At 33.9% G+C, this 16,005-nt stretch overlaps 1 protein-coding gene across 10 annotated transcripts in view; it reads left to right on the top strand.

The window, feature by feature from the left end:
* Positions 1-16,005, top strand: part of HERC4 (HECT and RLD domain containing E3 ubiquitin protein ligase 4) — a 132,069-nt gene that overhangs the window by 35,871 nt on the left and 80,193 nt on the right. For all 10 annotated transcript variants that reach the window (XR_010935979.1, XM_067710813.1, XM_067710812.1 and 7 more), the window contains exons 5-7: positions 199-420; positions 1,529-1,620; positions 10,743-10,873. Coding sequence is in view for 9 of the 10 variants with exons in the window: in XM_067710813.1 (XP_067566914.1) it covers positions 199-420; positions 1,529-1,620; positions 10,743-10,873 (445 nt within the window). In the remaining variant the exon portion in view is untranslated. The remainder of the gene's footprint in view (positions 1-198; positions 421-1,528; positions 1,621-10,742; positions 10,874-16,005) is intronic.

The following is a 16,005-nucleotide window of genomic DNA, read 5'->3' on the forward strand; positions in this document are numbered from 1 at the left end:
ATTCATCAGTAAAGTCAAACTAAAACTGTATTAACATGGATTATTCAAGGTAGTATTGTTTCCATATAAGAAATAAATTTAATAAGGAGGAATATGTATTTTCATCAAAGAGGAAGAATATTCCAAAATAACTGATGATTTTCAAGTGAAATTTTTTTTGTGTGAGAAAAATAGTAATTTATGATTCTTGTTTTACAGCAAGTGAAGTCTTCTGTTGGGGACAGAATAAATATGGCCAGTTGGGTTTAGGCATTGACTGTAAAAAGCAAGCTTCACCACAACTGATTAAGTCTTTACTTGGAATCCCTTTCATGCAAGTTGCAGCAGGAGGAGCCCATAGTTTTGTACTCACCCTTTCTGGAGCTATCTTTGGATGGGGACGCAACAAATTTGGTCAACTAGGTCTTAATGATGAAAATGGTAGGTTTGCATTATTTTATAAATATATTTTTAAAAAGAGATGATGTTTTGAGATCTATCAGTGATTCTTAGTGTCAGAGAGAAGTGTACCCAAATCTTCCCTGGTGTTGAGGTGGGGATGAGAGGTTAATTTTAAAATTCCATTTGATAATAATATTTTTAGGAGATTGTGGGAAGGCCAAAAATATTATTTTATTCTAGAATAAAATATAGAAAGTATATCTGGACGAAAATCTTCAATGTTGGATGTTCACTAAAAGAAAGTTGAGAAAAACATTACTTCAAATTGGTAATCATATTATCAGCCACCATCAGTGGAAAAAAATTATAAAATTATCCTGAAAAGTAACATGAAGTGTTCATCTATTTGAGTATTTCAAGGAAATATTTAAATCTGAGTCATTTAATTAATCACTGTTAACAGTGATGCTAGAGTCTTGAAAATAAACTTTTTGAATTTTAAAAAATTATAACTGCTTAAAACAAGTTGGGATCTTGGAAACTGATTTTTCATAGCTACATTAGGTTGAATGCCAGTATTTGAAATATAAGAACTAATTTAATAAAGTTCAACATAATTATAATGACTTAGACAAAAGTGAGTTGTTGATCTAGTAACAACTGGTAATGATAAATAATACTCTCAGAAAGAATTTTAAAATATTTTGTTTTGCATGAGAAAAATATGTCAGATTAGGACATTATATCTCTTTTCTACTATAAAATAGCAGAAAGTATAATTTTCAGGCTTTTTAAAGTAGGATCCTATGAGCTTAATTATCATGAGGTGAATATAAAGAATGATGTGCATGTACTAGAAGCAGTCAGATAGCTTTGAAATTCCTTGATTGCGGAGTCCTATGCAGATTGGCGTTTAGGCAGTTTAGTACTTAAGTTACTCTTTTTAGAGCTCTCCTTTATCACAGTAGCATGACTAGAAAGCCGTGGGAGCCCAACTTAGTAGGCTTGTACCACAAAATCATTGAATTGTTAAAGTTGTTTAGTTATCACCGTCTTCCACAGTTCAGGAAGCTGTAGAGGAAACACATTTTAGAAGCTTTTAATTTTAAAAATACTGTTCGTTAATGTCTCTTGTTGGAATTTTCAGATAGGTATGTTCCTAATTTACTAAAGTCACTAAGAACTCAGAAAATAGTTTATATTTGTTGTGGAGAAGATCACACTGCTGCACTAACCAAGGTATTGTACTCCTATAAAACTTTTTTATTAATAGTTATGGTAGTTATTTCATAATTAGTGAATATTTTCATGGTATTTACTTTGAAACTTGAGTGTTATTGATGTCTAAAAAATAATTTATCTTAAAAAAGGAACTTAGGTTATTATCTGTTCTCAAAAACTTTACGTTAAATTTCAACTGTTTCATGTTATGAAATGTGAATTGTGATCTACTGTTTGTGTGATGATAATATATATTGTTGAATTTTTCAACTTCATGTGAAATACTGCTTTAATAATACTGTGAATGAAATAATTCCTTTTTAGTTTGTCAGGCTTGCTGTGCTTTGTGTATCAATCCCATTTATATTGCATAACTCTGACTAATTTTGGTGTAGCTCCCATGTGCCTTATAACAAGTAATAGAGACTGAATCCCTCTATTATCCAAAGGCCAGGTATTATTCAAGCAGTTATAATGGGCTTTCAGCACAATCTTGTTAATGGCTTTAACTCTGACCTCTCACTTTGTTGGGTATGTGCCAGTTCAGTATCAATACTGTATAGTTCTCTAGCAATTAGAAGTAAAATGAAAATAAAAACATTAAACTAACCTTTACCAGCAGTATTATTTATTATAGTCATGTTAACATAAAGGAACTGGCAACTTATCATTGGCTAAATTAGAAATTAATGTTTTTGCTTCTTTATCTTTATATCCTGCATAGTAGATAAAATTGGCAAGAAAAAATTAACTTCTAATCAGATTTATAAAATTTCTACACACGTACTCCCACATTGGGAATTTTAGAAGAATTATTCTCAGTCCTTATCAAATATAGTGTACTAAAGGTACTTTAAAAAATATTATAATGACCAGTTACAAAAGTTAATTTTTTTAAATTTTATATTACTTGCTTTTGAGTAAGGAAGATTTACTATCCCTACTGATCTTACTACCATATTTCATTGATTTTTTTTTGTCATTCAAATTGCAGATGTAATCACTGTCGGCAAGTTATACATTTTAGTCATTCTCTTCTATCATTCGTATTTAGGAGAAATAAGGCTGTATTGAAGATAATAGTAAAAAATACTTTGTATAATATTTTTCCATAGGACTAACTTTGTGGTAGAAAGATTCACATGTTAATGCTTTTCAAATTCAGCCTTTCAGATAACCACTTATCTTATTTTCCCAAGATTTCTAAAGATTTCTCTTTATTGAGTTTTTAAAAAATGCTAATTCTATTAATTTTCTGTATTTCTCTCTCAAAACAGTAGCTGGTGATACTTGTTCACTGGAATTCTTGGTGTATATTATTTTTAACAAAATCAGATAGTTTTAAATATTTCAAAAGTAAAATATTTTATTGTTTCTTGTTTAAAGTTAGAATATAGTTCTATATCAATGTCTTTTGCTTTTCTGGAAGAGCTTCTTGCAAATAGATTAGTATTGCTTTACAAAGCAGTTTCCTTGTGCAAAACAAACATTAGGAAAACTTTTAAAACAGATTTTTAAAATCAGAATAAATGGAAAGACATGCATGTTAATGGATATGAGGACACTACCATAATGATGTCAATTTTTTTCAAGTTCTTTTACAAATTCTTTATGCAAATCACGTATGCATATACCTTTTGACTTATCAATCCCTTAGTAATTTTAAGAATCTGTTCCAAAGATACTAAGTTATGTATACACAAGGCCATTTATGGTGGCAGTATTTTAATAACAAAAGAAGAGAAGAAATCCAGATTCCCATCAGTAGCAGTCTAATTCAGTAAACTATGGTAACTCCACTGCGTGGTACCATGCCCTGTAAAACAGAATGAGGAAGATCTCTATATTATGTTGTGGAACGATTGTCAGGATATATTATTGTTAAGGAAAAAGAAGAAGGTACATGTTATTTATATTTGAAAAGGATTAATAGGTAGACCAAATGAGCCTTGCCTTATAGGTTTGACTTTGGAACCTAGAAACTGTTACACATAATTAAAAAGCTTATATGTTAAAAGAATTCTTCAAAATTACAAGTGGCACAAATACAGAAAGAAGAATTCTTTTAGGGCATTTTAAAGTATAGTATTTTGTTGTGCATCACTGATGGGAAATAGCCTAAAGATAAACCAAATTCACAAAGAGGTCTTAAACTGCATTCTGTAGTCTTATTGTTAGTAGTAAAATTGGCAGCATTTATTTTCAGTATATTGTATGTAGAATAGGATAAAGCAATTAAGTATTTGTATTACTCTCATTAGAAACTATGATTTTCAGCTTAAGAGAAAAGAAATATAAAATGGTAGCAATCAAAACCCTGTAATCTTTGCTTTGAATCACAAGTATCAGTGTGAATTCTTATTTTTCTCCTTCTAAAATAAGTTTGTTTGGTTTGGTTTTTGTTTGGTTTTTTGGTGTGTGGTTTGTGGTTGTGTGTTTTTTTTTTTTTTTCTATGACCACCAAAAGTTTCTAGAAATAACTAAACATTTGTAATATGGAAGCAATGAACATCCTTTGATTGTTGTAGACTCTATACTAAAAAGAACCAGGGCTTCTTAGAGAAGAGCCTGATCTTATACCTGGGACCAAAAAAAAAGTATGAAAATAGCCTTGAGTATTTTGTGTCACAAAAACAAAGACTACTAAGATCATGTCACGAGGACAACTTGAAGGAGTTTTCAGTGGTTAACAAAAATAAATAATGTCTGCAATAAATGGAAAGATACCAAATATATAAAAATCTGTGACTTCATAATGATCGTCTTCTTACCCAAATCAACACAAAGCAAACTTCATTGCTTATCTTCGGAGGTTGCTAGGGCAACAGCTTATTTTTCTAAAAATCTGTAAATGAGAAAGAAGCATTTCTTCTACCTCTTAATTGCAGATTGTATTTTATAATAGCTCAATAGTTGATGAGTTAACTTCTCTATAGAAGAATTTCGACTAATAAATTTAGAAGAAATAATAAGATTAGAAAAATCTCCATTTTGTATTCCCTAATGAAATAATGGATCTAGGCAAAGATCATCGTTAAGCTTAATGGGTATAGATTAGGCTGAAACACACTGTCCCACTTACTTATTTTTAACTTTACCTATCAGACATATGCTTTCTGACATGGTGTAATAAAATACTAATCAAGAAAGTTTAAATATGACCTCTATATTAAATAATATTAAAGAAATATTAAAGGGGTCCATTCCTCAAGAACATATAACAATTGTACCTATATATGTTCCCAGCACAGCGAATATTAACAAGTATTAACAGATCTGAAGGCAGAAATAGACAGCAACACAATAACAGTAGGGGACTTAAGTACCCCACTTTCAGCAGAGACTGGATCATCCTGACAGAAAATCAGTAAGGAATATTTGACTTGAAGTACAGTTTATATCAAATGGACCTAACAAACATATACAGAACATTGTATCCAAGAATAGCAGGAGATACATTCTTCTCAAGCAAACAGTGGAACATTCTGCAGGAGAGATCATGCTAGGTCAAAAACACGTCTTAACAAATATAAGACGATTGAAATAATATCATGTATGTTTTCCAACCATAGTAGTATGAAACTAGGAATCATTAACAGGAGGAAAGCCAGAAAATTCACGAATATGTGGAAATTAAAAAGTACACTTCTGGGCTTCCCTGGTGGCGCAGTGGTTGAGAGTCCGCCTGCCGATGCAGGGGACACGGGTTCCTGCCCCGGTCTGGGAAGATCCCACATGCTGCGGAGCGGCTGGGCCTGTGAGCCATGGCCACTGAGCCTGCGCGTCCAGAGCCTGTGCTCCGCAACGGGAGAGGCCCACGTACCGCAAAAAAAAAAAAAAGTACACTTGTGAATAATCATTGGGTCATAGAAGAAATAAAAGGGAAATTTTTAAATATCTTGAGAAATGAAAATGGGAACACGACAAAACTTATGGGAAGCAACAAAAGCAGCTCTAATAGGGAAGTTTATAGCAATAAACACCTACATTAAGAAAAAAGATTGCAAATAAACAGCTTAATTTTATACCTCAGGGAACTAGGAAAAACAACATACTAAGTCCAAAGTTAGCAGAAGGAAGGGAATTACAAAGATCAGAGCAGAAATAAATGAAATAGAGATTAGAAAAACATCAGAGAAGAATAACACACCTAAGAGCTGTTTTTCTGAAAAGATTTTTTTTAATGGACAAATCTTTAGCTAGACTAAGAAGAAAAGACTCAAATAAAATCAGACCGGGAGGAGACATTACAACTGATAATGCAGAAATACAAAGGTTCATAAGAGACTACTATCAATAATTATATACCAACAAATTTATCACATAACCTAGATGAAATGGATACATTCCAGAAGCATACTAACTGCCAAAACTGAATCATAAAGAAACAAAATCTGAATATGCCTCTGATGAGTAAGGAGATTGAATCAGTAGTCAAAAGTCTCCCAACAAAGAAAAGCGCAGGACTGGATGTCTTCAAAAATCTCCCAGCAAAGAGAAGCTCATTCACTGGATGGTGAATTCTACTATTTAAAAAATAATTAACACCAGTCAATCTCAAACTCCTCTGAAAAACAGAAGTGGAGGGAACACTTCCAAACTTATTTTATAAGGCCGGCACCATCTGATACCAAAGACATAATAGAAAGACACTGCAAGGAGAGTAAATTACAAGCCAACATCCTTGATGAATGTAGATGCAGAACTACTCAATACTAGCAAACTAAGTTCAATAGTACATTTAAATGATTATATAGCCAGTGATCAAGTGGGATTTATCCCTGGGATGCAAGGATGGTTCAGCATTTACAAATCAGTGTTATACACCACATTAACAGAATGAAGGATACAAATCATATTATCATCTTAGTAGATACAAGAAAAGCATTTGACAAAATTGAGCATCTTTTTATGATAAAAACTGTCAAAGTGAATATGGAGGGAACATGCCTCAACATAATAAAGGCCATCTATGACAAACCCACCACTAACATAATACTTAATGGTGAAAATTTGAAAGCTTTTCCTTTAAGATCAGGAACAAGACAGGATGCCCACTCTCACCACTGCTATTCAAGATAATACTGGGAGTCCTAGCCACAGCAGTTAGTCAAGAGAAAGAAATTAAAGGCATCCAAATTAGAAAGGAAAAACTAAAATTGTCTCTTTGCAGATGTCTTGATATTTTATATAGAAAACCCTAAAGACTCCTCAAAAAATCTGTTAGAACCAATAAATACAGTGAAGTTGTAGGATACAAATTAACATATAAAAATCAGTTGCGGGGGTGCTTCCCTGGTGGCTCAGTGGTTGAGAATCCACCTGCCAATGCAGGGGACACAGGTTCGAGCCCTGGTCTGGGAAGATGCCATGTGCTGCGGAGCAAATAAGCCTGTGCGCCACAACTACTGAGCCTGTGCACTAGAGCCCATTAGCCACAACTACTGAGCCTACATACTGCAACTACTGAAGCCCACACACCTAGAGCCCGTGCTCCGCAACAATAGAAACCACTGCAGTGAGAAGCCCACGCACCGCAATGAAGAGTAGCCCCCGCTCGCCTCAACTAGAGAAAGCCCGCACACAGCAACGAAGACCCAACACAGCCAAAAAAAAGAAAATCAGTTGCAGGACTTCCTTTGTGGTCCATTGGCTAAGACTCCATGCTCCCAATGCAGGTGGCCCGGGTTTGATCCCTGGTCAGGGAACTAGATCCCACATGCTGCAACTAAGAAGTTTGCATTCCGCAACTAAAGATCCCACATGCTGCAACAAAGATCCCACAGATGACAATGAAGATCCTGCGTGCCACAACTAAGGCCTAACGCAAACAAATAAGCAAGTAAATATTTTTTAAAGGATCAGTTGTGTTTTTATACACTGAAAACAAACTATCTGAAAAAGAAATGAAGCAGTAGTCCCATTTACAATAGTATCAAAAACGTAATGCTGGGCTTCCCTGGTGGCGCAGTGGTTGAGAGTCCGCCTGCCAATGCAGGGGACACGGGTTTGTGCCCCGGTCTGGGAAGATCCCACATGCCGTGGAGCGGCTGGGCCCGTGCGCCATGGCCGCTGAGCCTGCAGTCCGGAGCCTGTGCTCCGCAACGGGAGAGGCCACAACAGTGAGAGGCCCGCGTACCGCAAAAAAAAACCAAACAAACAATAAAAAACCCCATAATGCTTAGTAATAAAGGTGAGCCAAGCAGATGAAAGACCTGTACACTGAAAACTATATGAGACATCAATGGAAGAAACTGAAGAAGACAGAAATAACTGGAAAGATATCTCATGTTCTTGGATTGGAAGAAGTAATATTGTTAAAATATCCATACTGCTCAAAGTGAGCTACAGATTCAATGCAATCCCTATCCAGATTCCAATGGCGTTTTTCACAGAAATAGAACAATCTTAAAATTCATATAGAACCACAGAAGACGCAGAATAGCCAAAGCAGTCTTGAGAAAGAACAATGAAGTGAAGGCATAACAGTTTCTGATTTTAAACTATATTACAAAGCTGTAGTAATCAAAGCAGTATGATACTGGCATAAAAGCAGACACATATACCAGCCAAACATAATAGATCGCCAAGAAATAAATGCAATTAATCATTGATACGGTGCCAAGAGCACGCAGTGGAAAAGGATAGCCTCTTCAATAAATGATGCTGGGAAATATGGATATCCATATGCAAAAACTGGACTTCTAATTCACACCACTCACAAAATGTAGCTCAAATGGAGTAAAGACTTAAATGTAAGACCTGAAACTGTAAAACTTCTAGGAGAAAACTTGGGAAAGTTCCTTGACATTAGTCTTGGTACGCATTTTTTGGATGTGACACCAAAAGCACAGGGGTAACAAAAGCAAAAGTAAACTAAAAGCTTCTGCGCAGCAAAGAAAACAGTCAACAAAATTAAAAGTCATCCTGTGGAATGAGAGAAAATATTTGTAAATCATATATCTGATTAGGGGTTAATACTTAAACTATATAAGGAACTCACTTAACTCATGGCTGAAAAACAATCTAATTTTAAAATGGGCAAAGGGCCAGAATAGACATTTTTCCAGAGTAGATATACAAATGACCAAAAGTTACATGAAAAGGGTGCTCAATGTCAATATCACAATCATCAGGAAAATACAGATCAAGACCACAATGAGATATCACCTCACATCTGTTAGGATTGCTATAATTTTTTTAAAAAAGGACAAGTATATGGAGGAAAGGGGAGCCCTGTATACTGCTGGTGGGAATATAAATTGGTGCGGCCATTAGGGAAAACAATATGAAGCTTCCTCAAAAACTTAAAAATAGAACTACTGTAGGACCCAGCAGTTCCACTTTTGGATGTATTTCTGAAGGAAATGAAAACAGGGTCTCAGAGAGGTAAATACATTCTCATGTTTTTTGAAGCATTATTCACAATAGCCAAGATACTTAAACAACCTAAGTGTCCCTTGCCAAATGAGTGGATAAAGGAAATGTGATGTGTACATGTTTGTGTGCATATGTGCGTGCGCGCGCACACACACACACACACACACACACTGGAATATTATTCAGCCATAAAAAGGGGAAATCCTTTCATTTGTAACAACATATATGAACCTCAAGGGCATTATGGTAAGTGAAATAAGCCAGGCAAAGACAAACACTAAATGGTATCACTTATATGTGGCATTGTTAAAAAAAAAAAAAAAAGTGGGATGGGGATAGAAAGTCAAATTCATAGAAACAAAAGAGTAGAATGGTGGTTGCCAGGGTGTAGGGGGTGAGGGAAATGGGGATATGTGTTCAAAGGGTACAAACTTTCTGTTACAAGATTATTAAATTCTGAGGATCTAATGTACAGCATGGTGACTGTAATTAACGATACAGTATTCTATGCTTGAAATCTGCTAAGAGCAGATCTGAAGCTTTCTCACACACACACAAGAAGGATTATATGAGGTTTGGATGTGTTAATTAACTTGACTGGTAATAATTTCACAGAGTATATGTATGTCAAGTCATGTTGTGCCCTTTAAATATATACAATTTTATGTCAAGTCAATGATATCAATAAAACTGGAAAAAACATAAGAAATAAAAATTAACACTTGCTATTTCTGTCCAAAAAAAGGAAATTAATACTTCTTATGTGATAATAGTATTGTGTCATATATTTTTATCCGTTAGAGGTATATGCTATTGAAGATACATATGCATTTATATGTGAAATGATTTGTTGACCACAGTGTACTTTAAAGTATTCCAGTACTTTTTTTGCTTTAAAGTACCTCCATAAAAGGGAAGTGGGAGGGGCATCAATGAAACAGGATTATCTGAGTTTTGCCATTTGAGTGATGTTATGTGATCATTCATATATAGATAAATATATATATGTATATATGTCTTTTGTGCATTTGTTTAAATTTCCCATGATAAAAAAATTTTAAACAGAAAAATCAATTTCCTTACATAGCAATCTGTATAAATACTTATATCCTGCTTTCATCATTTAGTAGCATAAATTTGTATACATAGCTGCAACTATGAAGAAAAGCAGTTGAATTGAAAAGTACTAACTGTGCTTGTTTTAAAATGTCATCATGAATTACTTTTTAAAAACATAACCTTTAATCCTGTTATGCATTTTTATGATAAATATTTTAAAGACCATTTATATTTTATGCTAAGACCATTTATGCTAAGAATAGCTATATTAGTACACTCTCTGGTTACGTATACTCTTTTTTTGCAGAGCTACTTTGGAAACTGAAAATGATAGCATTTTTAGGTTTTGTGAAATTTTATAGGTGTATACTTGTGATTCAACAAGACTATAATGATAGTAAAAGGCAATGCAAAAAATACTCATTAGTATCTCTTTAATGATGACTTTATAATGATGAGAACATAGTTAAATACTTTTGAAGTATGTGAAAATAATAAGCCATATCAGCCTGGAACTCTTAGATTTAAGACATTTTACCTTGAAAAGTCAAGGTATCTTGACTATCTTATCATCTGTTAAATTGTGAAGACAATAGAAGAGAAAATTTGACTCCATATTAAAGATTAACTTATTTTCCTGAAGATTATTTTCTTTTATCAGGCTTTCTAATGACAAAGGGTTTTTTTTGTTGTTTTTTTAGGAAGGTGGAGTGTTTACTTTCGGAGCTGGAGGGTATGGTCAGTTGGGTCATAACTCTACCAGTCATGAAATAAACCCAAGGAAAGTGTTTGAACTTATGGGAAGCATTGTCACTCAGATTGCTTGTGGAAGGTAAGCAGTTTTAGAAAAGAGTATTTTGATCTATAGCCCAATTATTTAGGATTTTTTTTTTTAACAGTCCAGGGGTCTTTTTTTTTTTTTTAAATCTATTATGCCATGAATTAATAGGGAATGGCTTCTAGCAGCTTAGGCCCCTTTCCATTGGTTCTCACAAAGTGTGCTTCTCTGGTGGAACAGGCTGGCACTTCATTTGAACCTGAGTGCCTTTCTGTTTGGCTTCCTTTTTTTTTTTTTCTTTCTTTTTTTTTTTTAAATTGGAGTATAATTGTTTTACCATGTTGTTAGTTTCTGCTGTACAACAAAGTGAATCAGCTATACGTATACATATATCCCTTCCCTCTTGGACCTCCCTCCCACCCCACCCCCCATCCCACCCATCTAGGTCATCACACACTGAGCTGAGCTCCCTGTGCTATACAGCAGGTTCCCACTAGCTATCTGTTTTGTACATTGTAGTGTGTATATGTGAATCCTAATCTCCTAATTCATTCCACACTCCCTTTCCCCCACTGTGTCCACCCTCCCATTCTCTACATCTGTGTCTATTCCTACCCTGCAAATAGGATAATCTGTACCATTTTTCTAGATTCCACATATATGCGTTAACATACGAATTTGTTTTTCTGACTTCGCTCTGTATGACAGACTTTAGGTCCATCCATGTCTCTACAAATGACCCAGTTTTGTTCCTTTTTATGGCTGAGTAATATTCCACTGTATATATGTACCACATCTTCTTTATCCATTTATCTGTCAGTGGACATTTAGGTTCCTTCCATGTCCTGGCTATTGTGAATAATGCTGCAATGAACATTGGGATACATTTTTTTTTTCCTGATCATTTTTCTTCATATGTTTCAGGAAGCTATCAGGGTGCTGAATATGCTTCATATGTACATTAATTCTCTTGGCAAGAAGAATCTTGCCCTTAACTTGTTTGTTTACAACAGTGCCAATAGCATGCAGGGTAACATTGTAGACTCTTCCAGTTTTACCTTGGTAACATTTGTGGGGCATTCCTTTTTGAACAGTGTCATTTCCTTAATGTTTACAGTATCACGTAGTTTCTTGTAGATTTGCATGTGTTGCGGCCAAAGGAGGAACTTCATGTTTTCTGGAATGCCTCGATAAGATATAGTGGTGCCTCTCCTCTTTCCCTTTGTGTTAGTCATTTTTGCAAATTACTGTAATATAGTAGTTCCAACTGAAAGTGGAGATTTTTAAAATGAATTGTTCAGGAATCTAGTAATCTAAAACAAAAAACATTATCTTCTACCTGCCTGATTTGCTGCTAAGGAATCATAGTAAGAGGAGAAAGTTCTTTTATACTGATTATTTTACCTTTCTCTATTTGAAACAAATTTATCTGAGGCAAGATATTAATAAGGTAAATGTAATACTGTATATAACATTAAGTAAATATAATTTATTGTATGTAACATCACACTTGAAGGGAAACTATAGATCGTCTTTTTTTCTTTGCCACCTTTTTTTTCTTTAAAGAATGAAGAAATTGACCAATTAATTACTTAAGATTAGTTAGTGGTGAAGGTTGAATTGGACTACTGATCTCCTGATTCCCAGTTGTTGGGAGTAGATAGGAATCAGAGCTTTGTAACTGAGCTTCACCTTTGATGGATTAAATTTTGGTGGATTCCCCAGAGGCAAAATATCCTTTGCCTGACTAACTCAGTTTTGACCACTTAGCTTAGTTTTCCAGCTAGTATGTATCTTTATACAATATAGTTAAGTTTTCCAGTATTAATTCAAGTACACGGGATTACACTGTAGGTAGACTTTGTTGACTTTTTTTTTTTTTTTAACATCATGCTGTATGATTATCCATATGTGTATAGCTATGGTTCTCCATCGTTAGGTCTTATTGCTGTGTTTTACTCAATTATATGCATATATAATTATTTTCTCAGTCATGGGCACTTGGGTATTTCCAGTTTTTGGCAATTACAAATAATGTTGCTTTGAACATTTATTATACATAATAATATTATTTATGTATATAAATAAATATTATGTAATATATGTAATTTATGTATATAAATAAATATTATGTAATATACATAAACTTTAATATTTCTAAAGTATATACCTAGAATGGAATTTCTGGGCCGGAGAGTATACTGAATTTGAGTTTTGCAGGTTAATGTCACCCTATTTACCAGAATGGTTATACCAGTTTACCTTCCCATCACTATTGTATGAGAATTCCTGTGTCCTTTTCACCATTTGGTATTGTTAGACTTTTAAATTTTTTCTAATCTCTTGGATATATAGTGGTAGTTAATCATGATTTTAATTTGCATTTCCATGATTTGATAGGGATTGCATTGAGTTGGTAGATCACTTTCAGAAGTATTGATGTCTTAACAATTTTAAGTCTTTCAAGCCATGAATGTGGGATGTCTTTCCATTTATTTACTTTCTTTCAGTAATATTTTGCAGTTTTCATTGTATATCTTTTATCTATTTGCTTTCTCTATTCCTCACACTTTTTTTTGTCCCTGATTTTCTACGTTATTGCCTTCTTCTGTGTTTAGTTTATTTTTTGCAGTGAAATGTTTTAGTTTCCTCTCATTTCCTTTTCTGTATATTCTATAGCTATCTTTTGTGGTTACCATGGGGATTACATTTAATATCCTAAAGTTATTAACACTCTAACTCAAATTTATACTAGGTCAATTTCAATAATATACAAAACTTTGTTCCTATATACCTCTGTCTCCACCCCATTTCAGTTATTGGTGTCACAAGATAACTTTTGTATACATTATGTGTCAGAAAACATAAATTAATAATTTTATGCATTAGTCTCTTAAATTCTGTAGAAAACAAAATTTGGAGGAAAAAGACAAAATTACAATAATACTAGCTTTTATAATCACCCATATATTTACCTTTACTGAGATCTTTATTTTTTCATACAGCTTCAAGTTACTGTCTAGTGTCCTTTCATTTCAACCTGTAGGATTCCTTTAGTATTTCTTAAAGGGCAGGTCTGGTGATAAACTCCCTGAGCTTTTATCTGTAAATGTCTTAATTTCTTTCTCACTTTTGAAGGACAGTTTTGTCCGATATCAGATTCTTTGTTGACAGGTTTTTTCTTTCAGCAGTTTGAATGTATAAGCCCACTGCCTTCTGACCTGCAAAGTTTCTGCTGAGAAGTCTACTGATAATCCTATTGAGGATCCCTTGTATGTGACAAGTCACTTCTCTCTTGCTTCATTCAGGTTTCTTTGTCTTTCGACAGTGTGATTGTAATGTGTCTCAGTATGGGTCTCTTTCAGTTCATCCTACTTGGAGTTTCTTGATGTTTATGTCCAAGTTTGGGTATTTTTTGGTTATTATTTCTTCAAATGATGTTTTTACCTTCTGGAACTTCCCACAGTGCCTATGTTCGTCCACTTGATGATGTCCTTTAGGTCCCTTAGGTTCTCTTTACTTTTGTTTAGTCTTTTTTCTTTCTTTTCCTGAGACTTAATAATTTCAATTGTTTTATGTTCAAGTTCCTGTATTCTTTTTTCTTTCTGCTCAAATCTGCCTTTGAATCCCTCCAGTGAGTTTTTTATTTTAGTTAATGTATTTTTCATCTCCAGAACTTCCTTTTGGTGTGTTTTTAGGTTTTCTATTTTTTTATTGATATTTCCATTTTCTTCATATATTGTTTTCTTGACTATTTCCATGTCTTCCTTTTGTTATTTGAGCATCTTTAAGAAAATTATTTTAGTTTTTGTCTGTTAAGGTTCATCATCTGGTTGTTCTCAGGGAAAAACCCTGTTTTATTTTTTTAAAGTAGACTTTATTTTTTACAGCATTTTTAGGTTCACCAGAAAATTAAATGGTATATTTGTTTCAGTTGATGAACCTGCTGTTGACAAAAATAATCAATAAACAATCTGTAATAGGAAAAGTAAGCAGTTTTATTTGAGCCAAACTGAGGACAATAGCCTGGAAGACAGCTTCTCATATAACTCTGAGGAACTACTCCTCCAGAGAAGCATGGTTTTCAGCACAGTTTTATATCTTGTCAGAAGAAAGAACATCAAACAAGTCAGGGATACATTCCTTCAGGGTTTCCCAAAAAACAGATCAGCATGTACACAGCAAGTCCATATGGCCTTGGCACCTGGGAAGAGAGTCTTACCATCTAAGGAGTGCCAGCATTGGCATCCCAGGAAGGGAGGGATTTAATCTTTATTTTTAACATGGATATTCTTTACTTCTGGTCATTGTGCCCTTCTCTTTAATAATTACAGCAGATATACTGTAATTTGATAGGCCACAAACAGGCTGTTTTAGTTAGGATTAAAATCACATTAACTTATGTATAAGCCAGAATGACTTCCCCATACCTCAATATGTGAAAATTTCTTTCATCACCACATTGACAGGTCATTTCATCACTACATTGACAGGTCATTACAGGTGTACATAGTGTATGTTAGGGTTCATTCTGTGGGTTTGGACAAATGTATACTGATGTGCATCCACCATTATAGTATCATACAGGGTAATTTCAATGCCCTAAAACTCCTGTATGCTCCCCTTATTTATCCCCCCCACTTCCCTAACTCCTGGCAGTCACTGATTTTTACTCTCATAGTTTTGCCTTTTCCGGAATGAAATATAGTTGGAGTCACATAGTATGTAGCCTTCTCAGATTGTCTTCTTTCACTTAGTAATATGCATTTATGGTTCCTCCATGTTTTTTCATGGCTTGATTGCTGATTTCTTTTTAATGCTAACTAATATTCCAGTGTCTAGATATACCAGTTTGTTTATCCATTCACCTACTGAAGGACATCTTGGTTGCTTTCAAGGTTTGGCAGTTATGAATAAAGCTATTAAAAATATCTGTGTCAGGTTTTTGTGTAGACACGGGTTTTTAACTCCTTTGGATGAATAATGAAGAGCACAATTGCCAAATCATATTGTAACAGTATGTTTAGTTTTGTAAAAAACCATAAAACTGCCTTCCAAAGGAGCTATATCATTTTTTCCTTTGAATGCGCCTTACTTTCCAATTTCTTTGTATTCTCTGTGATTTTTTTTCTTTTTGAAAACTGTACATTTGAACCTAATAATGTGGTAACTCTAGAAATAATATT

Source organism: Pseudorca crassidens, chromosome 16 (genome assembly GCF_039906515.1).
Source record: "Pseudorca crassidens isolate mPseCra1 chromosome 16, mPseCra1.hap1, whole genome shotgun sequence".
NCBI classification, from domain to species: Eukaryota; Metazoa; Chordata; class Mammalia; order Artiodactyla; family Delphinidae; genus Pseudorca; species Pseudorca crassidens.